General features: G+C 37.7%; 1 protein-coding gene across 3 annotated transcripts in view; it reads right to left on the bottom strand.

Annotated features, from left to right (window-relative positions):
* PLEKHA1 (pleckstrin homology domain containing, family A (phosphoinositide binding specific) member 1) overlaps positions 1 to 25867 on the bottom strand; it is a 40654-nt gene extending 14787 nt beyond the window's left edge. Inside the window, exons 1-6 of one of the 3 annotated variants that reach the window (XM_010564655.1) lie at positions 25765 to 25867; positions 10368 to 10528; positions 6922 to 6978; positions 5359 to 5404; positions 3201 to 3298; positions 446 to 577 (exon numbers count right to left, since the gene is read on the bottom strand). In XM_010564655.1, the coding sequence (XP_010562957.1) occupies positions 446 to 577; positions 3201 to 3298; positions 5359 to 5404; positions 6922 to 6978; positions 10368 to 10508 (474 nt within the window). In that variant the 5' untranslated portion in view covers positions 10509 to 10528; positions 25765 to 25867. Of the gene's footprint in view, positions 1 to 445; positions 578 to 3200; positions 3299 to 5358; positions 5405 to 6921; positions 6979 to 10367; positions 10530 to 12825; positions 12906 to 20241; positions 20274 to 25764 lie in introns of those variants that run through there. The other 2 variants (XM_010564657.1, XM_010564656.1) reach the window with 2 other exon arrangements.
* Positions 25868 to 26075: the final 208 nt, after the last annotated feature.

The raw sequence follows: 26075 nt of genomic DNA on the forward strand, positions 1-26075 counted from the left end.
CTTCTGCAATAATTTAATCTGCTGTCATCCTTACTCCCTCTAATAAATAGTGCATATATAATCAGCTGATTTAATCACCTCCTTTTTTGCTCACTTTTCCTGGCAGTTAAAAAGACAGAACTTTGGCATTGTTAACACCAACAATTCATTTCACACACACACACATAAAGATGTTTTAAGCATACTAACCAATATCTGTAAGCAAAAATCAATACTCAAGTAATTCTTTATAGTCTTGTATAATTCTCTATAATCTTTTATAAAGGGAATAAAATACTCAAAAAACCCCAGTCAGTATCAATAAAAGGTGCACATCAAAGTTTAAGTCCTCTGAGCAAGGTGAGAAGCTGACAGCTATATTGCGATACATTACCTATTCCCACCTGTCAAACAACAAAGCTTCCTCTATCAATAATAGCCCATTTGTTTTAAGAGTATTTATTACCTGGGTAGGTGTAATGATAGGAACACCGCCAACAATTTCTGTCCTGTAAGAGACTTGCTTCTTTCCACCTGGGCTTTCAGCTTGGCGGTTTGCATTATCCATTTGACAGAGAGGATCAGACTGCTTTGGTACCTGAAAGTGGAATATGATAATTAACGTAAGTTTTATGAAGACCTAAAAAAGCCCTTATCATTACTCAAGAATTTTTAATTTGTCTTCAGCAGGATTTAACAAATGTTCTCTAATTGTAAAAGGCTAGAAATATCTTACATGAAAATTTGTTGCAATGGCTATGCTTTAGTTCTAAAAAGAAAACTGGTGCCAATAAAGACATTTCACCAGGTGTCTTGAAATCTAAAAATCAATTCCCAGCTTTGCCGTGCTATACTTGATCTTCAAGAAGCACTGCTAATTTGTAGAAGAACTGGTTCTTTATTTTTCACTTGCTTTCAGTTTTAGTAATAAGTGCTTTAGACTGGAGACGCCCCAGTGCCTGTAGAGCTAGCAGTAAGGCCACAAGCAACAGGGTTACAGTATTAAGACTTTTGTCAAATAGGATGCCTGATCAGTATGATATTTGCACTCACATTCCAATACTTGGCATGAAGACTGTGTGTACTGCCTCCACTAACCCTACATATATTGCTAAATTCAACAAAATGACCCTAAATACCATTAACTATTAGGTAATTCTCTCAAATGTGGAACTAAAGCAATCAAAATACCACAGGAATTGAATTTCCCCAGTAAGTGTTTTGATCTAAAATGTGTACCCAAATTCCTGAGTTTGTGCAAGAAGTAAACATCTGTAACCTAAGAAATGCACTAACTGGCTACCTAAGACATTTTCATTTATAATCTCCTTTCACCCCTAATATTAATATAGTAAGTCTGAAGTGACTTCAACAAGAAGAGATCAAGAGACTTACACCAAAATATCCTAGCCAGCAACCTACTGGATATTTACACAGGACATCCAAATTCCTTCAGAAAGAAGGGACACACAAATTGTCTTTACACAGTGAATTACTATGCAAGACTGTGGCACATTTAGAACTTGAAATTGAACTTAACTAGACAAAAACAAAGCTACTTTATAGTCTGCTGTGATTCTAGTTCCTATGCCCAGGACTGCTTATTTAAAAAAAAAAAACAAACAAAAAACAAAAAGCCCACAAAAAACCCCAGCCTGCAAAGAAGTACAAACAGTCCTGAGAGCACCAATGTCAGCCAAGTGAAGGCGGCACTCAGCATCTTGCTCAGCTGTGACGTCAGGCTCGTTTCGTTCTCTCACCTCCACCATCACCTTAGCCTTGCACAACACCCAGCTTTGCTAGCACAGGTAAAAGGTGACTCCATTCACAGCCAAATCTGGCACTGAAGGATAAGACATTCTCCTAGTGCACAAGGATCGTGGGCCTCAGCCTTTCAGGAGAAGGGGCTTTGTAGCTACAGCTTTATGGGTGCTTCAGCTGTCACAAACTCCTACTTAAAATGTTACAGACCAAACCCACATCCACCTTCTCGTATGAATGCATTTTCAAACAGTACTCATAAATAGGTACACAACGTGCCAGACTGCAAAGGTTCACAGTTACTTGAAATCATCAGCACTCAGAGTATTAAAAAATGCAACGACTCTTGGAGGATTACAATCTACAGCAAGTAATGCCCATATGAAAATTAATAATTGAATTATCTTAATTATTTGATTAAATAATTGGCCATAGTAAATAACCTCTGAACAGATTAACAGTTCAAAGGTTTGTTTCTTCAAAGACAAAATATACTAATGGTTCCACCAGTTAAACATATGATAAAACAGCTTTCAGACTAAATTCTAATTTGATGCAATTAATTCTTTATTCACCCTATTTCTTGAACTGGAAACAATTCAAGCCTGGTTGTGGTATGTCCTCTTGAAAAACCCAAGTGAGAAGGCTTTGCGTTTCTGGGGTTTTTTTATTTATTATCATTAGTAACATTTTTGTAACTACAAAGAAAGGGCTACATTAAAACAATGCAAACAACTCACAGTAACATGCTTAGATGTTTCTAAAAATGAGAAAGTTACTGACAACAAATACGAATGCGTGCACCCATGCTCAGAACCCCTTCTTCGTAAGGGTATGCTCTCAAAACAGTTCATGCCATCACTTCCCTGAAACTGGAGAGAAAAACCCCCTTAACTTCTGCCTCCTGAAAAGACTGAGGTAATACGTGGGTTTTTCTATCATGTGATAACAAGCTGTCCTGGTACAAACCAGAAAAGTAATTCAACACTTATCAGAAGAGTGCATTAATGTTTCTTTGAATGGATGTTACTTGAAATCAGGAGAGAGCCTTTGGAACCTGGCATGATGTGTTTGCTCGTTATTTTAGTGATTACTTTAAGAAATACAAACTTTTGACACCAGGCAAATGTATGCGTATCTTTTCATTGCTTGCAAATGTCTTCTGGATATTTCAATTAATATTAAATGTGTATGGCTAATTTTAATTTATTAGAAACCACCATATGCTGTAATGAAAAAGATAATCACATTTTTGTCCAATTTTCAAAGCAAAAATTAAAATAAAGTCAAGTTTAGGGGGAGTTCTGTACAGTTTCTCCAAGTCTTGGAAAGCCAAGGCAAGACTTGTTTGTAGAGATAAAGACTACTCTAGCATAAAAACTGGAGACAAAGGTTACATTTAAGCACCTTGAGACAGTCACCATTTGAAAGCATTGCTAAATATCAACTAAACCACTTACTGTGATTTTGGTAGCTTTGTTCAGAACATTTACCCATTCAACTAGGTCCTGCTGATCATTGGCTTGTAGAAAGTATTTTCTCATCCCTGCATTCATAACTGTTAAAAACCATTGTGAAAAGTTAACAACACTGAAATTTAAGGGCAAACTTAACACCATCACAAAAAGATTTGATTTCAGATGGAAAATCCAGTTGAAGTATTTGAGCTCTCTGCTGCATTTCTTTTTAGAAAGTCCTAAGATACATACATCTACCTGACAGGCTTGCTTTATTCTAAAAACCCCTAATTTTTTTTTTAAGCTCTCCACTTAAACAGCATCATACAGAACTTGTTAAATGATTTTTTTAGTACATAGAAATAAAGCCTTGAATTTTATCAGAATTTTCTGCAGCTCCATTTCCTTTTTCTCAATTTCCATAAGCAACAAAGTTTTATACTTGGGGACTTCTACAGTTACTCCTTTTCATCCTCTGACCAATATCTGTTATCCTTGGCAAAAAACTCATTAACGTGACTACGACCACTGATTTTTATTCTTTTTTTAATTTGTGGAGAAATTGGTATTGATTACTAAGTATATGATGCTTAGGAACAAACAACTTTAAAATAGCCAGAACATAAAACTTTATTTTACTTTAGTGACTTGGCAGAGAAAGCATATTTTTAGTAAGTTTATGTATCTACCTGGCAACACCTAGCATACCTTTATCCAAAAAGGACAAACATATTTCTGTATAACAGTGAAAAAAAAATCACGGCTAGTTTTCTCACAAATTCTAAGAACTTATCCTGAAATTAATTTTAAGGTGAACAGCAACTAAAACCTTTCCAGAACTTTGAAGCGTTGCAGCTGAAGTCTGAACAGGTTTTGGTGCTCTACCCATAGCATAACAGTTCTTCATTCAGGTCATCGCTAACAGCAAACACATGCTAGAAACAGGTACTTTTTACTCTTCTATCATCTTTCTCCCCAAAGTCAATGGTTCAAAGCAAACATTATTAGATGCAAATATAAATTCACAATACAGAACTGTATAATGAGTTGACTGAAACAACTCCCGCTATTTAAATAAAAAGACAATATATGTAAATTTTTCCTCTAAAAAGTATCAAAAACGCTTTAATAAACCAGAAATATTAAAAGCTTTCAGGCAGCATCTTGGATCATTACGGCTTTATAGAGCTGGCCCACTGACAGGAGCAACTTTACAGCTGAAGACAACAAACACCTCTATACATGCATGTGCAGAGGCATCTGTAGATGGCACTGAATTGACACACTAGATACTATTCTAGAATCCCTGATTCCTTACACACGGAGGTAATTTACAAAGTGTTTCATGAGCTCTAACACAGAGACTGCACAAGTCCGGTGGAGCTGCCTTCTCTGGGCCTGTACAATACTGCACATGCCAAAGGACACCTTAACCAACTGTCATAAAACCTTCAGGCATTTTCAGTACCTTCATCTCAGCTAAAACTCTTACGTGAATGCAGCCATAAACAATGGTTATTCATAAACAGAGCAGAGGCTGATTCCAGTCCCTACACATACTTTTGTGAATGCCAATTGCTTGTCAAAAAAATCTGGAATTATGGTAAATTTTGGACAAATTACTTACAAGAAAAATCTTAAAAAACCACCATAAGGGGCTTTTATGGTTATCTAAAGCTTTCCTCAAGTTTAAACAAGTTTAAGCATCAATAAACCTAGAAGGTACCCCAATCAAGTTCTTTTTCTTTGGTACAGCAATAGAGCCTGAAATTTAATGTAAAGGCATTGGCTGACAGTAATTTTAGATCAATTAAACTCTTTTATCAGTAATACAGATTAAAATAGTTAAATTACTTGTCTTCATAGCTGACAGGCATGCCATGTTTCTGAAAACATCTATCATTTTTGATTAGCTTATTAATGCCTGAAAAATTTAAACATCTGAAAAACAACTCTCACCTACTCCTCATCAAGCTGTGATACGAAAAGCCACAAAAAACATGAAGAAGCCAACATTTCCCTCATACTAAAGAAGAAACAGTGAATCCAAACTATTAAAAAAAAAAATCAGCTGTAGCTAGTAACAGAATTGCAGAACATTATCTTTGTTTCAAATTTCTGAAGAATGTACTTGATGCACATGCCGCATGCAAGAACTTACCAAAACAGAATTCTGCCTTTGGCCTTAGCTTAGTTGCATCGCTAACCTAGTAGGGAAATTAAGATTATAAATATAACTGTGCATACAAAATATACATCAGCTATCACAATTTTTTTTTCTCTTTCAAGTGGCTAAATTTGAAGATTAGCAGCATAGCAAGCTTGTTAGGTATAAAGATATACAGATATAACAAAAAATACTATATATAAAATTCAGTTCAAGACATGCAACCTATGGTAAGAAGACAGTTTAAGCTCTATGTTCCTATTCCTTAAGTTTAAGGATTCATTACCAGGCAAATCCTGAAATCTGAAAACATAACACTTCTACTTGCATTTTGCAGTTCTATGTCTCAACTGAACTAAAAAATCAAGGACATTTCATACGGTCAAGAACATCAGTTGTATTTTGGTTCACCAACAAAAAAAGAGTAATAGCCACTTTTCTTCAGGAGTCTCTAAAATGTTGCAGTGTTAGGGGAGGAGAGAAGCAGGTGTCCCGTTTTGAGATTCTTGAGATGATAGACAAGCTCTATCATGTAAAAAAGTCAACAAGGGTGGGGGAGAAGGCAAAGCAGTCTCTTGCATCAAAACCTTTTTTTTGGCCAGAAACAAACAAAAAAACCCGTACTACTAACTAGAAGAACAATGGAAAGTTAGACAGAGCATCTGCACAGGAGGCACACTTGAGCTGCCTTCAAAGGTACACACAGGTGAAATGGCACAGGTGACCACCCCTGCTCCCACTAAAACCAACATACAAGATTTCAGATTTCTTAAGATGAAAACTGTGAGGGTTGGGGCAAAGTAAGCATAGGAGGAGGAGACCAGGAAGGACATAAGCAGGTCTCCACAGACATTTCTCTACTCATGATATAACCAGCATCAATATCTTTCACAAGAATAAAAAAAAAAAAACAAAAAACCCCACCATAACAAGGAAGGTGGGAAGATACAGTATGACAACAAGAAAAGCAAAGGAAGGATGAGAAATAAGCAGAAAGACAAGAAGAGGTCAATTATTTTTCTCCACTTATTTGTTAATGCAGTATCTGCTACAAATTGAACCACGGAGTCTTAGTTCAGTTTACTTCCAGACATATTTGGAAGTGAGTGTACACAGAGTAATGAACTAAATATTTTCTAGAAATTTTCCTGCTCTATCTATTAAAGATCATTATTACTTGCAAACTATCACACCCAAAGACTTATCTCCTGCTTCATAAATGGCCTGTCTTTTCTCCAAGACCATTGGAATTCAAATACTCATAAAGAACTGAAACATACAGTTCAGAAATATTAATTCTACACAGCACAAAGAGCTCCCATTTGAAATCACAGAAGAAACCTAGGCAACACCGTAATTAGTCTGTTCTTATTTTAACCTGATACTATTGAAGTGTTTGTAACACATCTCTGAGAATCGGGAGCAGCACACAAGCAAAAAGCTTCCCATGCACTACGTAAGAGGCATTTAAAATTGTCTAAAGTTAAGGCCTTCAGAAGCGGCCCTTGGTAGTTATCACGAAAAACTTAGCAACAAGTGTCTTAAATATTATCTTACCTTTGAAATATAGGTAAGTTTAATGACTCCAACAGGTGGAGATCCAGAGGGAAGATTCTGAAACAAATCATATGTTACAAAGTGAAACTTGTTTATTCTCATATCACAGTCAGTGTTTACGCATAAAAAGCAAATAATTCCACAAACAAAAAGAAAATCCTACCTGTTTTTATAGACAATACACAATGTATGCTTGAAACAGGATCTAAACTACTTGTTTATTATACACACATCTGTTAATCAACTAAAAACAGAAAGACTGCTAGAAACAATACAAATAGTAATTGTTTCAGAAGTTTATGTATTTTACTAGAGGAAAAAGGATTCTTGCAGGTCTGCATCCAGGAAATCCGGAAAGAATACTTCTTCCTTAACAGATGTTGGCATCTTATGTATTTGACCAGAGCAGGCGGAAAGGACAAGAAGTGACATTCATCTATTATGTCAGATACTTCAAAGGCCATCTCACGTATTTTCCAAAACAGATTGAAAAATCATAGTCTTTTCATTTAATATTAAAGTTATTGCAGGGAAAGACCATGATACTTCCTAATATTGCAGTTAAGCCTAAGTATATTTACAATCCAAAAAGGAGCTGTCCGTTCTTTCTACATCCTTGCTTAACATACTAGTCCTAACATTTACTTTACTATTCACAATCAGCTAGTAGCCTAGAAATACAACAGTTAAAGCACTGAGCATCACAAAACACAGCTAACTTTTTTATTAACTGTTTCTGATGAAACAGTCCTCCTAATTTTATTCCTTTAAATAGAGCATTGTTTTCCATACACTTTTTTCCATTACAATTTTTACTTTAAAAACGGCCCTTTAGGTTACAGTATCATCCTTCATACTCCAAACCTCCCTGGAGACCATAACAACGGTACTGCATCTGCTTGCTGATCCCTTCCCCAGCTAGAGTGCTCTTCATTATTCCATAGGGCCTTATGAACTTCTACATTGCGAAGAGGAGCCTAATGCTACCCACAGAGTCAGAAAGGCAGATAAATAATTGGTTTATACTACATTCATATTTCAAAGGTAAGAAGTAGGTTAGGTTTACTATAGACTGCTAACACTGAAACTTAAAAAAACAAAAGGTGTTCCCATTCTGCCAAAAAAAAAAATCAATTTAAGTTTTACTTTATCAGAATGATTTTGATCCCAGCATACACCAGTTTTATAATCTTTATATTAGGATAGTAATGTGTGGTTAATGGTGGACTTAAAAACCATTATTTCTTTGAACAGCTGAATTGGTTTTCAGATGCAAATAAAGCACTTCTATCAGCAACAGAGGGCCCAGTGAAGTTCTGCACTGTCGTGGTTTAACCCCAGCCAGCAACTAAGCTCCACACAGCCGCTCGCTCACTTCCCCTCCTCAGCTGGACAGGAGAGAGCAAATACAACGAAAGGCTCGTAGGTCGAGGTAAGGACAGGGAGAGATCGCTCACCAATCACCGTCACGGGCAAAACAGACTTGACTTGGGGAAATTGGTTTAATTTATTGCCAATCAAACCAGAGCAGGGTAATGAGAAATAAAGCTAAATCTTAAAACACCATCTCCCCACCCCACAGGGACGGGGAATGGGGGTTGTGGTCAGTTCATCACATGTTGTCTCTGCTGCTCCTTCCTCCTCCCCAGGGGGAGGACTCCTCACTCTTCCCCTGCTCTGGCGTGGGGTCCTCCCCGGGCTGCAGGTGGAGATCTGCTCCCCTGTGGACCTCCCTGGGCTGCAGGGGGACAGCCTGCCTCACCGTGGTCTTCCCCATGGGCTGCAGGGGAATCTCTGCTCCGGCACCTGGAGCATCTCCTGCCCCTCCTTCTGCACTGACCTGGGGGTCTGCAGGGCTGGGGCTTTCACATCTTCTCACTCCTCTCTCCAGTTGCACAGGGTTTTTTCCCCCTTTTTAAATCTGTTCTCCCAGAGGAGTTGGCCCCATCGCTGATGGGCTCGGCCTTGGCCAGCGGCAGGTCCGTCTCAGAGCCGGCTGGCATCAGCTCCAGCGGACATGGGGGAAACTTCCAGCAGCTTCTCACAGCAGCCACCCCTGTAGCCCCCCCACCCCCAAACCTTGCCACACAAACCCAATACATGCACACACCGTAGACTCATCCTATATGAAGGGTTTCATCACTTCAAGGATGAAGAATGGTCTCCACATATTGGCTCTATAAAAACTCTGTTGTTCTTCAAAACTAAAGCATTGGAAGAAAATCAAGAAGCTTCAACTTGCCTCTTGCAAGGCACCCTTTCATTTGTACATTAATAATAACACACAAAAAAAAGGGTAAGAAATCCTAAACTAAAAACTTTAAGAGGTGTGCACTGCAAATATCATTAATCTTAAAACTTCTGAAGAATTGTAATTTCTACAGCATTTCCAGCTTTTGCCCACATGCCCTGGTTATATCAGGAGAAACTGAAAAAAAGAATTGCTTCGTATCACTTACTGAGATCAAATGTTTGAAGTCTCTCTTATATCCAGAAATTCTTTCTTTTTTCTCCTCAGTGGGGACTGCTAAATGCTTCAGTCACAAGTCACATTCATCGAGCTGCCCATCCTTTAAATTTTTTTTTCATTGGTTCCTTTGAACAGTAGACTACTATTGCATTTTAACTCTGGTCTCCCTGGCAGAATGGTACACAAATATTCTTCTGGCAGACAGTTGTCAGCTGACCTAGATCCTACGCTTTCACTGTCTCCGTACCCAAACCTTAAGGAATTATCTGTTGTCCCCTATGCTAGAAAACACACTGATGTGTGTACATTGTAAAAGTAGCTTTTATATAAAGGATGCCCTCCACCATGATGGATAAAAGCTTTCCTCATTCATATACCAATCACGCTGTATTGAAATTGCAAGCATCATTAGAAATTGCTTTTCAATGACTGATTCTGTTGTGGTAAAGTAATATGAAACAGCTAGTTGACCCACGCAATGCAAGGAAAACTACATACTTCCACATAAGGTTAAAGGTGAATTACAAGACCTGTGCAGTGAAACTAGTATGTGATTCAGTTCATCTGCTTATATTACATGGCACTACCTAGTGCCTGCAAGAACCTGTAATGCACATTCAAGACACCTAACAGAAAATAAATACAGCACATCATGATTCAAAACTAATGACTGATCTATACATGGGATCAAATTCAAATTCCCATCTGATCCCTAAATCTCCTGTCAATACTTATAATGTTGGCAATTAAACACAAATATTAACTCTATTCTTTCTTTAAAAGACTGCATGTATTAGCAAAGAAGAAACACTAATTTACAATTATTTCACTTCTGTAACTTCTCCCCTCCCCACCCCCAGCTTCCAGGTCCGGAAACTAATACTAAATCCCATTTCTCTTAAGTAAATTTGTTTAAAAAAATCTGAAAAAGTGGAAATTGATAGAAGCCAGGAAACTATTACCAAGGACATCTCACCTGTGGGTTATCCATGTACCACACCAGACTGTCTTCTCGTGTGTCCAGAATGAAGTACCGCCGCAGAAATTTCCCACTATTCTCATTTTCTTCAATATCTAGGAAACCACAAATGCGATTCTGACGATCCACATAAGGCATTTCTGACCCTGAACATCACACTGCAGAACAAAAAGCACTGAAGTTAAGCAAAGTTCCTTGTTACTAATTTTAAGACTGTTCTGTGCCTACCCATGACATTTTGAGCAGTTTCAACTAATAGCTTAAAGAAGTTTCTGCAGAAGAGTAAGTGAAGCGTAGCTGTTTCCCCTCCCACTATCAGCACTGAATTTTTAGATAGGTCTTTCTTACTTCTTTAAAGCATATACTTAGGGTATCTAATACTCTAAGTGCAAAGATACAAGTAGTAAATAGCAGATGAACATTAAGACTAGCTTTTACAGGATCACGAAAGAATAATCAAAGATTCTTCTTCACAACTTGCACGAAGTTGAGATAATGCTAGGTTTACACTTCCTTCTTTGACATTGCCTTTCATGGTCAAGAAAGGACCTTTGTCAGCAGCTCTACTGTCCAATGTGATTTTTCATATTTTGCTTAGGCAAATACAACAAAAAGGCTTTTAGAAACACTGTTCACTTTTTTCTTTTCTCCTACAAAAAGAACTTCATGTCTAACAATGTCTAAGAACAGACATCTTTTCATCCTTATAAATTAAGTAGTCAAAATGAAGTTGTATGTGCAGCAACAGATGTGAACACACTTGCTAGTGCAAAACTGAAATCCTCATGCACATGGTACTAAGTTTGAGGGTGGTAGGCTTTTTTTTATTTTGGGTTTGGTTTTTTTGTATTTTTTTTGTTTTGCTTAAATAAATAAAAATCTGTACTGCTGACCACCTATTTCCATTTTGCCTGCTTCACCTTTTATGGCTCTGTCTTACCGCAGACTATTGCATCATTTTTTTTACTTCCTTTTATTTTATGGGACAGTCGTTTTACCTTAGGAGCCAGCCTCGTAAGACCAAAGATAAATTTGCATACTCATCTAAAAATGGCAAAAACCCAACATTTAAATATGATAAAAATCAGGTCGATGCTAATCTTTCCCAGAGCACGAAAGAAACAATTCAGTCTTATTTACATTTTGTTACAAAACTCAGAAATAGTACATATCCAAAAATATTAACATGAGGCACAGAAGGTTTAAGCACTTTATATTTTTTGTGACATCTGCCAGCTTTCCCTGTGTAGTACGGAAGTTTCTTTTTAATATTTCTTGAAATTGTTTACCTTTACTATTTCCTTGCTTAAAGTTATTTGTTTTAAATATAGTTATATACACACACAATGAGGCAGACACCTGGTAACTATCTGTACCTAGCTATTTTAGCAAATACCACAGCAAAACATGACATATGGTTAAGTACATTTTAAAGTATTTATTTTGGGGAATCAGATATACACATAAGTATACATTTATTGGGGGGGGGATCAGATAAACATGTAGATATATGCTTGTATTTACAGTTGTCATTTTATATGACTAATTAGAATACTAGTCAAATTTTGCTTCAACCAGTTTCAGAAACAATTTTTTTTAAATCTTCTATCACGATTTTCATACCATACTAGAAGAATTTCTAGTAAACAGTTTTAAGTCATTTAACTCAATCTGCAAAATAACTAACCCTTTTTGTGCCCAACACCAAGCTAATCCTCTGGTGTGAACTCAAGTCTGATGATACATTAAGTTTGGCATCAGGGACCAGATCTAACAATCTCAGTTCAGTAGTATTTGCAAAAAGTTGAAGAGATTGCAATATCATAGTGATGACGGACTATTAAAAATGTTAGTGGTTTGATTTTTGTAATATAAGCTATTAAATTCTAAAGTTAGATGCATTTTTGCGGAGAAAAGTGAACACACTTTTGTTTGAGATGCAAGACATTTTCTAAATAGCTACAAGGACATTATATGTATATAAGCCTTCCATTAAGCGCTTGACTGATTTGCTTTTCTTTCTACCTCCAAAAGGTAAAAAAGTCTCCATAATTAAGGTATGCAACAATGGTTTAAATCTTCAAAGGCATAGGTTTGTTCTTCAAAAAAGTAACAAAATTTACTAAGATAATCTAAATTTTATTGGTATGTTCCTCACAATTTAAATATAACAAATCTAAGACAAGTTCTGTAACCAAGATATAGTTATAAGTAACAGCAAAAACAAACACTTGAGCACTCTTAAGAAAATGTCATAATCATAACGAACATTCATCTGTAATTCACATGCTGGCTCTTGTGATCACTTTACACTGAAGCAACATCTCACTATAAACACATCTGTAGCTAAGGGCAAACTTAAGGGTAGCTGTTCTCTAAATTATACCTCTAAGCTGGCAAAACTTGGCATCACACATTGTTTTCATTTAAATGAATATAAAAATTGTCATTTAGCAGTATTGCCCTAAGTTGTCCCAGGTGGTCCCTCAACAAAATATACAGCACTTCAGGGACACCATTTCAGCTTAATATCAACAGTTTATGAAGCCCAGAAAAGCCTTGTGCCTAAAAAAAGCAAATATTGATGGCTGGTTTCCTGTGTGAGCAGGCTTAAGCTGTGTTCTCTGCAGATGTGAAGAACATGAAACAAGGAAAACTTGTTTTTGAAACAAGGTACAAATTGATAAAGAATCCTTGCATAAAACCAACTGAATTTTCAAAGCACTTTTCCCCTATAGGAGAAGCCATGTTTCAAAGAAAAATGAAAGGAGGATACTCATAATGCTCCATTATGAGCATACAATCAGCTAAAGTTGAACCACTCCAATACTTCTTTTTTTCCCAGGGCAAAAGACAAAATTCAGAAGCTTTCTCTTATTTGTCAATAAACCAATTTTCACAGGCAAAAAACCCCTAAATTCATACAGATTTTCTATTTCTAAGTACTACTAGCTAATTTCTAGCCTACAAAATGATACTATTTGCAGTTCCTTTGTCTTCTGATGAAAATACAGCATAAACTATCATTAATTTAAAAACTGAAGTTGTATAGCTGCTCTTTTCTTCAGATTAGTTCAAAATTCCTCACGGGATTACTGACATCTACCAGACTAATACTTTTAAAAAATAAGAGATAAAAAAAACCCTCTAACTTTATTATAAAATTGAAATCGAACATAAAATCATGCAATTGTTTTCCAGTTTTAAAAGTCTGCTTCCACCACATTACACCTTGGCAAGATTCCACTGTAAATTAATACCAATTCTATTCAGCATTCATTAACGAACCACAATTTGTAATGCACATTAAAAAAATAATCAATTTGTGCCTTTCCTCCAGTTACTAAAGCAACTGAACACACATGACAAAACCACTGCTATGACACCCTTCCTGGCAACTCCAGACAGACCAAAAAAAGCACCGACAACGGAATTACCACATTACTTCTAAAGGTTCATAAAAGGAATTGCAGAACTCCAACATTAATTCCTCAGTGTAGGAAATCTGGCTGGAAGACCACCAGCCTAACAATTCACCAGAATTTCAACTTAGAAGTGTCTTCAGAATACAATCCTGTCTTACATAGATAGGATTTATTTTTTTCATGAAATTATTATTTCAGGCAATTATAAAATAAAGATCTCCAAGTCTGTGTATGTTTTACAGCTCTTATTACATGCACACTTAGTTATTTTCTGCAGCAGAATCTGCAGTACAAGACAGTGTAATAACTCTTCTGCCCACTTTTAGAATCAAGTATTATAAAAAGATCATGAGTTCTTAGAGAGAAAAGCTGAAGGCATCAAACCTGTACCAGATTACATACAACTTCATTTTAGTTTGCCTTGCCTCCCCAGAGTGGGGGTGGGCAGGGGAGGGAGGAGACATGGGTCAATGACATAGTGCTACTTCAGAAAAAATATCCCTGTGGCCCATTTCCTCTTGGTTCTCGCCATAATCCACTAGAAGCTAAAATATTTTTGAAAACCCATTTTGTGGTATATATTGACATTCATATGTAAGAATTCAGAAAACTCTCAGCTCCTTAAAATTCCTCCTTGGAGGGTTGTGTTATAATCCAAATAGGAGGTCTCACTTATTTTTGAAGTCTTACATCCCTCTTTCCGGTGGCGGTGTACTAATTTAAGTAGGTACATACCTCATCAGCCCAGCTTCTCTCAGATTTCCTCTCTCACTGCTCTTTTCCTCTGGGGTACACCATATACTAACAATCCTCAACATTTGTATCACAAACTGAAGGCTGCCTGGCCTGCTGGGCACAGCTATAAATAAGAATCACAGATCACCTTCTCCCAGTCTATAACTGTAAATGCATGACTGCACAACTAGAACCTGCAGAGACACACAAGCATCTCGTTTTCACCATTTACATCAGACTACTTAAATGCTCCTACATTAATTTCTATTTTTAGTTTCACACCAGCACCTGTTCTTGAGTTCACCTCCTTTACAGTTTGGTTGCAGCCTCCGTATCTTCAAGTACAAAGTACATACAAGACTATTAAAGTGGCATGCAAGGTAACGCTTCTACGGCCCAATCTCTCCTTTGACAACTAACACTTGATTTCCACAAGTAGGCATAAACCATGGACCGCTAGCTTACTAGAGAAAGTAGAACTTCGTATGAATAAGTGACCATGCAATAGGCTTTGCACTATCCACGTGAAAGCTTGATTAAGAAATACAGCAAGAGGAGGACTGCTCCTTAATAACTTTTAGCTTTACTTTACGTGTGTTTTCCCCCAGCTTGGTGTATAATTTTATTATTATTTTTATTTCTTTAATTTAGAGTAACACTTCTACTTCATGCTCTATTACTGTATGGACATTTTGAACTTTGGATTTAATTTACCACCAGAGATGACTTTGGGGTTCTTTTTCTATTAGCTAAAAAGATTAAGAAACATACATTACCTACTTAGTCATCTCTATGAAATGATGAACAACATTTGTAAAACTACACTTGATAAATACAAAATGATGCCATGAGTCATGCCCATCCCTCCTCCCCACCTCCCTTTTTAAGCTCTACTATTTACACTAGCTCCATCACCGCAAAGGGAAGGAAAGCATCCCCAGCAATCTCAAGTCCTCCCCGCAGTTCCAGGGACAGCTTAATTATTGAGTGCTCTTGGCTTTTGCCTAGGCAATTACTATCAGCTTCCTGCTGTAAATCAGCTACTCTCCAGTTGGTCATCTCTCTTACTGGCCATTTACTCCATTTACTGACTCCCAAGGGTAAGGGATGAGTTCAGACTGCCCTGCTTATACCTTGACGAACACAGCAATGAAAGCTTTCCTTCTTGCATACATCCAGGACAAAAAAGGCAGGGGGCAGGGACCCAACCCTGAGACAACCAGCTCAGAACAACCTCTGAAAACAAGTCACATCAATCCTCCTGGACAGTTGTTCAAACTTCTTTATTTTCAACCCCTTGAAAACCTTCCAGCAGAGGCCCAACGCTGTATAGATAATTTAAACTGAAAGACAACGCCTCTGCTCATCTTTCACAAACCCCTTAAAGCCACAATTTCCTAAGCACCCAAAACATGGCAGGAAAAACACTAATCCAGGAGCTGGAGAGATGACTTGGGTACAATTCTGATGACAACCAAAGGTAATTTAGGATTGACTGTTTTGAAATGACACGCTGAGCTTTTCTATTCCCCAAAGATCCTTCAATGATTCGTTTTTGTTCTGGAGGGCACAACAGACATTGTACACTTTGTTAAACAGAGAAGTCACAACTTTGATTTGCTAGAAGCGTATGAAACTATTATCAGCATTTTAACTACACCTACAAATGTGAACTGGAAGTCTCCAGGACATGCTGGCCCCTAAATTTAGATTCCTTCTCTAAAGTGGTCAAGAAGAAGGAAAAAGCAGTTGCAAAAGGCCAGTATTCACCTGGAAGAGAACTCCTAAGCATAAGAAGTTAATATTCAAAATTAAAAAAAAAAATGGAATAAGTACCAGCAGCATTGACCTCTCCTACCCCTGATCAAACTATGAGGCAAATCAAACAATACATCCCACCCCCAGTATCTAATGCAACTTCCAACCAGGCCACAATATAGAAGAATCATCGTTTGCAGTGATGAATCATCTAACAAAACCAGCAGTCTTATCTTGCACTTAAGTCTTACTCAGTCATCATTCTGTCTTCAAAACACATCTGATCTGCTGTTTTGCAGGAATACTTGTTAAATCAGGATAAGCCAACTGTTCCCTTCTTTTCCAGTGTACCTCAGCAAGTCAAGTGACTATAATTTTACTCCATACTATCTACTACTTAAATGATACAGCATTAATCCCGAGTGCTTTCAACATCCACATATAACAAACATTTATTAAAATATACATTTTACAACTGAAAAGCAGCAAAGCATACAGTTTGATATACCTTCTTTCAGTACAGATTGAATCCAGTAAAACCTGCAACACCCCAATTATACCCCTTGGTATAATAATATGCCAGTGAGAAACAGTTGGCTCAAACTGAAGTGAGAAACAACTGAGATGAAGTTAACCACAAAAGATGCATGCAGTTAATGAACACAGACCACTGCCTCCCTCCCTACTACGCTGGCAGTTAAGGTTTTTCACTGCCATTTTGGTCTGCCTCCCAACTCCAGACACACTGCTTGCCAGAAAGCCGCAATCATTCACCACAGACAACAACATCAATCCATGCACAAGCTCTTCATCTTTAGGCTAAACTGCAGTAAAGTTACCTTTGTCTAGGTAAAAAATTCCATATGTTTTAGGGGAAGATTGGAATTCTGAGGAAAATGTTCCAAAGTTATCTGAATCCATTGTGCACTGGCCTATTTCAAATACTGATCTCCAAGTTTCCCGATGGAACAGACTGGTACTTCCTTAAAGACTTTTGCAGGAATTTCTGTAAGTGATGTTTCATGCTCTTAATCTAACTACTTTCCTCCATTTTTAGGTATCTACAATAGCAGCCAAAAGCTTTGGGATATGATGAAATGAGGGATATGATGAAAACAAGATGCAAAATCCCTCTCTATCACCAATCTCTTAAGACAGCCAAAACAAAAAACTTCACCTATTAATGGTTTTTGCCTAGCTAAAACAAGTATTTTAATTGTCCTTCTAAATGCACTGAGCTAACGCAAATAGAAGGAAGCATCCTGTGCAGTGAGGCCATTCTAAAAGACACTCTTGAAATTTATCTATTAATAACTTATGAGTGATGACTAGCCTAGAAAGCAATAAAGTAAAATAACAAAGTTAAAAGACAATGAAAGAATATGTTCAATAACACAAAGTTTTCACAACAGTCAGAAGTACAGTTTTCATCACTTCATATTAAGTCTAAGTAATAAAAAGTTACTCAAAATGAGATATAACCAGAGATGAGTACAACAGAGGAAAACAAAATATAGTTACATTAATTTACTTTGACTTATCTCATACAATCCTCAAAACGAATTTTTAAAAGCTTATTAATTTCAGTTACAGACTAGTTAAAATGCTTAATAATGCAGGTTCAGAGTTGATTATTATTTACTGTTATTTTTAATGTTATTACAGGCCTTTTCAAAACTGTAAGTGCATGCTGCATGTAAAACTCCAAACATGACAAATTAAGTCCTTGTTCTCGAAAATGCTTACATGATTAGTCTATAGAAATTGTTCCATTCATGAGAACTAAACCAAATTAAAAATTAAGCAGTGTGTAAGCACATTACTTATTAGGATTGCTTATTATTACTAGTTACTTATCAGTAAAAAAAAAGTTTAATTTCCATTACCAGTACCAGTTTAATCTAGGCCAACCACTCTGAGAACTCAAATTCCACACACTGCCAGCTATTTCAAATTCAACCCAAACTTGTCTTCAAATATGAAAGGGCAGGAGTCTCAAAAGCATCCCAATGACTTTGAAACACAAAGACTATCTCCATCAACCTACAAATCCTGATGAAACTTATTTTACTTGAGGAAGTTCAATGCAAAAAGAAGATGAGGCTGGTTAAAAAAAAAAAGTTTGCCATTTTTGAGCCACTGTTGCTGATTTTCACTGTGAATGCTGGGTACAAACTCACCAGCACAAACAAACATAGACCTTCTACCTGTGAAGTACACAAAAAAAATCAAAAGGCCAACTGGTTATGAAATTAACAAGTTGAAAATACCTTCTTCAGTTTTCACAGGGTACTCTTTACATTGTTAAAAAAATAGCAGCAGGTACAAGAGTGTGTTAAAGTAATTTTGAAAGTACTACTTAAAAAAAAAAATCTGCCTCAGTAGCACCAAGACATTGTGCTGAAAACATTGGGTAGAAGCCAAACAGAGGGAAACCTAAGAGAGCATTGCAATAGTAAAAGATTACATTTTACATATAGTTCCAAAGGCAAGTTCCAAATGTAAATGCAAGAATATCATACTGAGATTAATTCCATTAAACTGTACATATATCAGACACACTAAAGCCAGCTCTGAATAGCTGTGAACTGTGATTTCACATTACATATGTCTACTAGTAGCACAGCATATTACAGGTCATCTGAACACAAACTTAAGACAACATTTAACAATTTTCTCTACAGTGAGCTCAGAACATAGCAAGCAAGCATATTTTTGAATGCTCGTAACCAAACTGTGGAGTCTAACAAGGACTGCAAGTAACTGATTTTTCAATTCATTTGAAGTATCAAATAATGAAAAGAACACTATCAGGTGAATACTTGGTTTGACCTTTTTTAAAAATAAAAGGATTTAATGAAACCAAAGCAAGTAACTGATTATCAAATTTGATTTTTATAGATCTAATTTAGCAAATTCAATGCAGAATAAAAAAAATGCAACAGTTCATCAACATTAATACTTTGGGAAGGTAAAATTGTTGCCATTAAGATTTCACCTCACTGTTATTTTAATACTGTGGGACTTGATGGTGCACACCATGTTCAGTTCATTGCATAAGCCACTACGTGGGCCAAAATTCCCGCTACTGTGAAGACTAGGTATCTCCTCCAGAATCCAGCTTGCTTATCAATCATGTTAGTACTACATAAGGATTCACAGAGAAATTAGGACTAATCTCAGAGCTTATCAGTAAATGCAAGTTTAGTGAAAGTTCTTTAGGAAGAATCAGGCTTTGTCTGTTTCATGTAAGTGACCCAATACTCATTTACAGAACACATGCCAGCTCCTGTTTACCATGGTGAAAAAATTAAGGAGGAAAAAACAAAGCAGGAGAAAATTAAGCTCCCATGAAATGGCAAGGTTTTCAGGTCATTACCTCACCCTGCTCTGCTTTTTTATACTTCTTAAATTAAGAAAATGAAATCCCACTCTGCTATATATAATAAAAGTCTCACCTGACACAGAAAGAAACCCCATAAAGGTAAAAGCTTATCTGCAATGATAGGTTTTGTAGAATAGTGCCACCACACTAAAACTTCACTTGAAGCATACTTCACTATAACTTCTCTCACAATTTATTTCCAGCAGTCTTGCTCCTTGGAAGCAAGCTGTGAGCCCAACAAATTGTCCTCACACCCGGTACAGCCCATGTGTGGTTGCTGACCTTCTTCCTTACCTTTCTTCTTATTTGTGCAGTGACAAAAATACCAGTTTACTGCACAGCTGTTGTTCTGCATTGACACTGGTGTTTCTCCAAGCATAAATTACGATGCATATGGAGAATAACAATGCTCCACCTACAGAGTAATCCCAATACTACCAGGAAGTCATCAGGCTCCTGGCACTTTGCAGGATTGCTGCCTGACCTATACACAGCAAGACGGAAATACTCCAGAAGAATCACAAATCCTGTGTATGTGCAACAACATGCCTGGAAATCCTGAACTTACCATGAGTATGCAACACACTGGTTTTCAACATACTGTACTGCAGCCTTCCCCCAAGAAGGGAGCAAATGGATCTCCCTAAGAAATCCTGCTCCTCCACCCAAAAATCAGGCCACCAGCACAAATTAGCAAGACAATATAAATAAAACACAGCACCTACAGTGAACCCCATTTAAGGAAGAGAAAAAAAAAGATTAATGAGAAAAAAAAATAAATAACCAAAGCCTGAAGTCCTGAATAAGCAGGAACACTTCTGAAGCAAGAACATCCTTTAAGCACTGCTACCTAACTTTGCAGCACCAGTGCACATACAGGCACTGAGTCTACCAGCTATGGAAATAACTTGCCAGATTAATTATGAGTACAGCCTAAGTTTCCATTTGTTATTATAAGCCTCCCTAAAGAGTTAACCAATATATTTAACAACATCTTTTGAAGTGCAGTTTTAAGAGGACTGCTCAGTCTTACAACAAACCTGACATGTAACTGTTTTAGCGCTTAACAGAAGAACACGTAATTAAGTCACTAGCCTGAACAAGTTCAAACATATTTTCTTGGACATGGGATGTAAATGTGGTGGGTACCAAAGCACCCATGGAGAGCATACACATCAAAACAATTACATATTAAACTAATGAATTTATCGCCTATCTGTCAGTATAGAGAGACTGTTCCTGGGAGTGTTGACTCTCAACAATGAAAACATGTTTGCAAAGCTTGATAATTGCTGTCTAGTCTATATTTTCAGTTTATAGCAATGGCAATGCCATCTTGTATTTCCACCAGAAGGATTTTAAATCCAAAATACTTTTAGCTCTATAAAGTTACTGAATACAGTGCTCTCCAGAGGTGACTGCAAATTCTTTTCCCCCTTGGAGGAGTGGGGGGGCAGAGAAGCTATCTTCTCAACCTCTTTCACATGGAAAGTCAGTAAATTGGACTGAATTTAAGAGATTCTGCCTATCATGCCAGCAGAACAAATGAACAAAATTGACAGCTAAAACATTTGGATGTAATGGTTAGCTAGAATTAAAAGCACTTTCCAAAGAAGAGAACAGTCGACAGAGGAACAGAGACAGCTTTGCTGCTGTTCCCCGTGTGGCAGAATCATAATAGAAAAAAGATTTGCCTGGTTCATTCAGGTATTTTAAGCATTATTTTTTTTATATACTTTGTTAAACAAACAAAGCAATGCAGTGCTCCTTAAAGTTTTAAGGACTTGCTTTCTCTGTTTTTAACTGATCCAAGAGATTTCCAGTCAGAACTCCCCCCCCCCCCCCCCTTTTTTTTTTTCTGTTTTTACTCTGTCTGCCTGGAGCTTACCCCTAGCAGTCTCTTCAACCTCTTCCTCCTAGCACAACGGAGTTATATGCCACACATTACTACTGCACCTGAACACATCAAAACCTGACTGACATATCCTTCTAACACTTCTGCGATGCAGCGAGTTGCTACTGCTCTGCAGTTTCAGTATGAGAACAGAGGGACAGAGAAGCAGCTTGTCCCAGGCCACACAGGAAGCTTTTGGCAACACAAGTGAGCTGAACCTGTTTCCCAAGTCCCAGAGCAAGCAACCTCACCATCAAACCACCTTTCTTCTACATAAAATACCTGAAACTATTCAGATTTTCAAGGCAAAGGCATATGTTCAAACCTGAAAACTGTTTAAACTGTTGAATGCCACGAATGTCTACCAGACCTGCAACTCCCTACTCATGCAGATAACATCTGTTAAAAGTAAGTGGCTCATACAGTTCTGCAACAGAAAGCTTAATAAGTTCCTTCTCCAAGATTAAAGAAACACCTACACGTTCTAGATGCTTCTGCAAGTCCCTGGAGGGAGAAAATGCTGCTTAGTGCTGAGACAATGAACCAAGCTTCCTTCCTCAACAGCAACAAAACCCTGCTGCTTTACCTAGCACTAACAGGAAAGTGTTATTTATAAAATTGAGCCATATACAAATATGTATCTAAATGTTTCTCAAAGTTAGGCTACAGCATGTATCGAGATGACCTTAGACTTATAAATTTTCGAAGTCCTAATTTGAGAGATCAGTGTAACAGTAGAAAAAAATTTTGAAACAGGTCAGCGGTATCTCCCATTCCAATTCATCTCAGTCATTCCATGCATTACAGTGTAACTTCAAAACCTGAACTTGAACCATACTTGTTACTCTGACCTTTTCAGCAGTCAATTTTTTTAAAGCAGTTACATTATTTCTGTATGTCAGATAAGCTCACTAGAATTTTGATGTTTATGTTTCTTACCTAATTTTATAAAGCATTGAGAGCAATGCTTCTAGCCATGTCTTGTTGCATTTAGGCTCAAAACCAAAAGAATGCATGTACTGACTGTTGTATTTCTTATGTCGTTTGTCTCCTGGTGACATCTACAGCACTTGCTCCACTTTGTAAAAATGTTTTATGCTAAAGCTGGTTACCTAAATTCCCATAGTTTGGCGCTGAAGTAAGTTACTATCCTGTATTTTCACGCAATTATACAACTGCACAAAGGTTTATTTGGCTCCAAACCCCAGTAAGTATTTTCTAAGAATGTTTCTATTGTTCATAATTATCGGGGGGGGGGGAACCAACAAAAAATCCCAAACCATCTTGCAAGAAAGATACATGCTGTTGTATCACAAGTCATTGTTTAGACAAACACTGACTTACAGCTGGATACAAGAAAGAGCACACCACAGCATGCAAGGAAACTTCTCACTTACAACATGCACTCACTTCCCAATGCTCCTGGTTTGCTGCATTTTGAAGGGACTACATTTACTATGATAACTGTCAGCTTAAATAACCAGGAACATTTAGTAATAGAGACATCAATGGAATTCTAAATCTACTAAAATAGATTAAGAATTTTGCAGGCCTGGCATTTTGGGCTATGTCCAACACTACACTGGAGACTGCATTACAAGTAGAGATCTGTTCACATTTCAGTAACATCCTCAAGTTTTCTCTAATGTTACAGTCAATAAAAACTGAATTTTGCACTTCCTCTCTTCTACACTAACTCTCTGTCAGACAGTCAGCCTTTATTATTTCTGCCGATATAGCTCTCTTGCCTTCTGAAATAAGCCACAGCTAGCTGGAAAAACCAAGGCCTTTTCCTGCATTCAGGTCTTTTCCTCATATACACACCTTCCTTATTCCCCATGTGTTTGTCTGCCTTCTGTCACTCAGTTACTACTCCCGAGGAAGAATAAATACAGGGGCAGAGAAGGAGGAGGAAAAGCATTAAGATGCTTCCTATTTTCTTCATATGCTGGTTCTTCTTTGTCTATTCTCTAATTTATATCAAAGCATCTGCTCCTCTGAAACATTTAAACACTGCAATATAGCTCTCAGTGACCTACTGTGCATCTTTATTTCTGCCCTTGAAATGCATAGCTATATAATGAAACATAAGGCCAACTGTAGTTATAAAACACAGAAATACCTTAAGAAAATAGATTTCATCTCTGCAATCTACTAACTTGAAATTAAATTTTCTACACTAACAAAATAAAATCTCAATGTTTAATACTGCAAAAAAACCCACGAGAGTCACGGAAAGTTTTACTTTTTATGCAAAGCTCTTCTCCAGCAGTCTACTATTCAGTGATATCTAGGGTACACAAAACCCCCATGTATCATCTCTTGAATTATCACCTTCTGCAGCATCAGTGCTTATTTATCCCTGAATTAAAAGGCTCTCTTCCATATATCAACCCGGCTAAGAATCTCTCCCTACCATGAGAGATTTCAGCCCACTTTTAACACTTACGCATGTGACAAACAGGAAAACAGCACTTCTACGCTTCTCTGACAGTTTTACATATCATTACCTGTGTGACTCTGTCAAGTCAAGTAAAAATAACAACCAGAAGCAGGAGACAAGACTGCAGGGACCTAAAAGGCAAGTTCACTGTTCCAAACCCACTGTTAACTTCATAGAATGCAGTGAGCGGCCTGTGAATTTATCTTACATGAAGCCTCATGAGAACAAGCGACAAAACTTGAAGAAGTCTCTTAGACATAACTGGATTTATAGACCTTCTCAAGGACTACTGAATTTGCTTTGAAGTTGCACTTGTAACTCAGTTGTGAAATAAACTGATACAAGACTTCATCATACTTCATAACTACTTTCAAATCAAAAGTATTAAAAAACCCCATCCTTGAAAGTGCAGTATAGTAAACTCATTAAGACAGAGTAACTCATCATAGAGCAAACAGCCAAAGTTACCATGCACAGCTTCATCTCAGTAAAGACTGCGTTTATGCTGCATCATAATGAGCACAGCCCAAGTATAAAAAAGAATTGGACAAATCAAACAAAACAACCCCAAAGCCTGCTGGATTCAACAGTGAGAAGCTATTCCTGGCAACTCACAGGCCCAAACTGTATGATCAAATATGGCTCTGTCTTCCAGTGTCATATATGGGATTGGATAATGAGAAGAGAACAGAAAATTTATCTTTACAGACATTATGGCCTCTTTTAGGAAAGTAAGCAATTTGTCAGAAGGCAACAAAAAAGCTGATACCATTCAGCTTACTATATGCAGGGATGTCTAGTAGTCTCTTTAAAAGTACTATGCTTTTGCAAGAAGGTGAAGCATGGAGAGATCTAGCTCTTAAGAATCTAAAAAAAAAAAGTAACTCTCCCTCTCAGCTTTACTCAGATAAGCAACACCGTTTTGCTCATGCCTAATTCGTAATGCTCCACCTAACAAATTAATAACTGTTTCCCCACTTGAATATAAACTGTTCTTTTTTGCTTGTTTATAAACTAACACAGTACCTTGATTAGTGATTAGACGTTTTTTTTAAAAAAGGCCTCAAAACAGGAGCCTGTTCCCCAAAGAGAAATTGTGGTCCTCTTGATGTTACTTTGCAAACGTTTTATGCAATAATACAATGCCTTTTATGAAGGTTATGCATTAGTTACACCTAAGGGAATTGCATAATACATACAGCATTTAAGCCTGTGTTAAGTTAGTAGCATGTCAAATGCCCATCTGGAATTTTACATGTGCTAAAAACTGCAAATATGACAATATCAGTTACAGTTTAACGTTCATTTATAGTCAAGTTAACCATTTAAAGACGCTTTAGGTAAATAACCAGCCCAGGTTACAACTAAGCTAGAATACACCTCAAAGGCGCAGGCTTGCACTGCTAGCACGGGCAACAGCTTTCCAAAATAGCCCTCTTCAGAACTAGCGCCTTCGAGAGCTGAAGCCAAACCAGCCACTAAACGTCAGCCGTCCCAGTCACGCTCGGCTCTCCCTGAAGCTGCAGCTTAGGATTTCTAATAGGAAAGGCGAGCAAAACCGAGAGAGGCCCGGCTTGGCAGCCGAGCAGGCGGGGTGCTGGGGGAGCCGACACCCTCGCAGGCACCATCATCACTGCAGGGCTCTGCCCAGATAAGATCGCTCCTTCCCATCATGCTCAAAGAACGAAGTTGAGAAGAAGAGAGGAGAAGAAAAAAAAAAAAAAATATTACGGGTAGTGAGATCATCCTCTTACCTCTGGGGATGTGACAGAGCCCTGACTGCTTCACCAGGGCAATTATGCCACGGCCTCCTATGCGCTGCCCCCGAGGTGAAACACGGGGAGAGCCCCCACACCAAGGCGGCGGCCTCGAGGGAAAACGAAGAGGAAGGAGGAGAGGAGGGAGGAGGGAAGGGAACGGCACGAAGCGGCTCCGACGGAGGAGCGACACAAAGGCAGAGCCGTCGAGGGGACAGGACGGTGCCCTGCCCGCCCAAGCACCAGCCAAGCAGGGAAGGGAAAGCATCAGCCAGGCGCCTTCCCCGACGGGCCGGGCCGGGCCGGGC

Source organism: Haliaeetus leucocephalus, unplaced genomic scaffold (assembly GCF_000737465.1).
Source record: "Haliaeetus leucocephalus isolate CR32 unplaced genomic scaffold, Haliaeetus_leucocephalus-4.0 Scaffold184, whole genome shotgun sequence".
NCBI lineage: Eukaryota > Metazoa > Chordata > Aves > Accipitriformes > Accipitridae > Haliaeetus > Haliaeetus leucocephalus.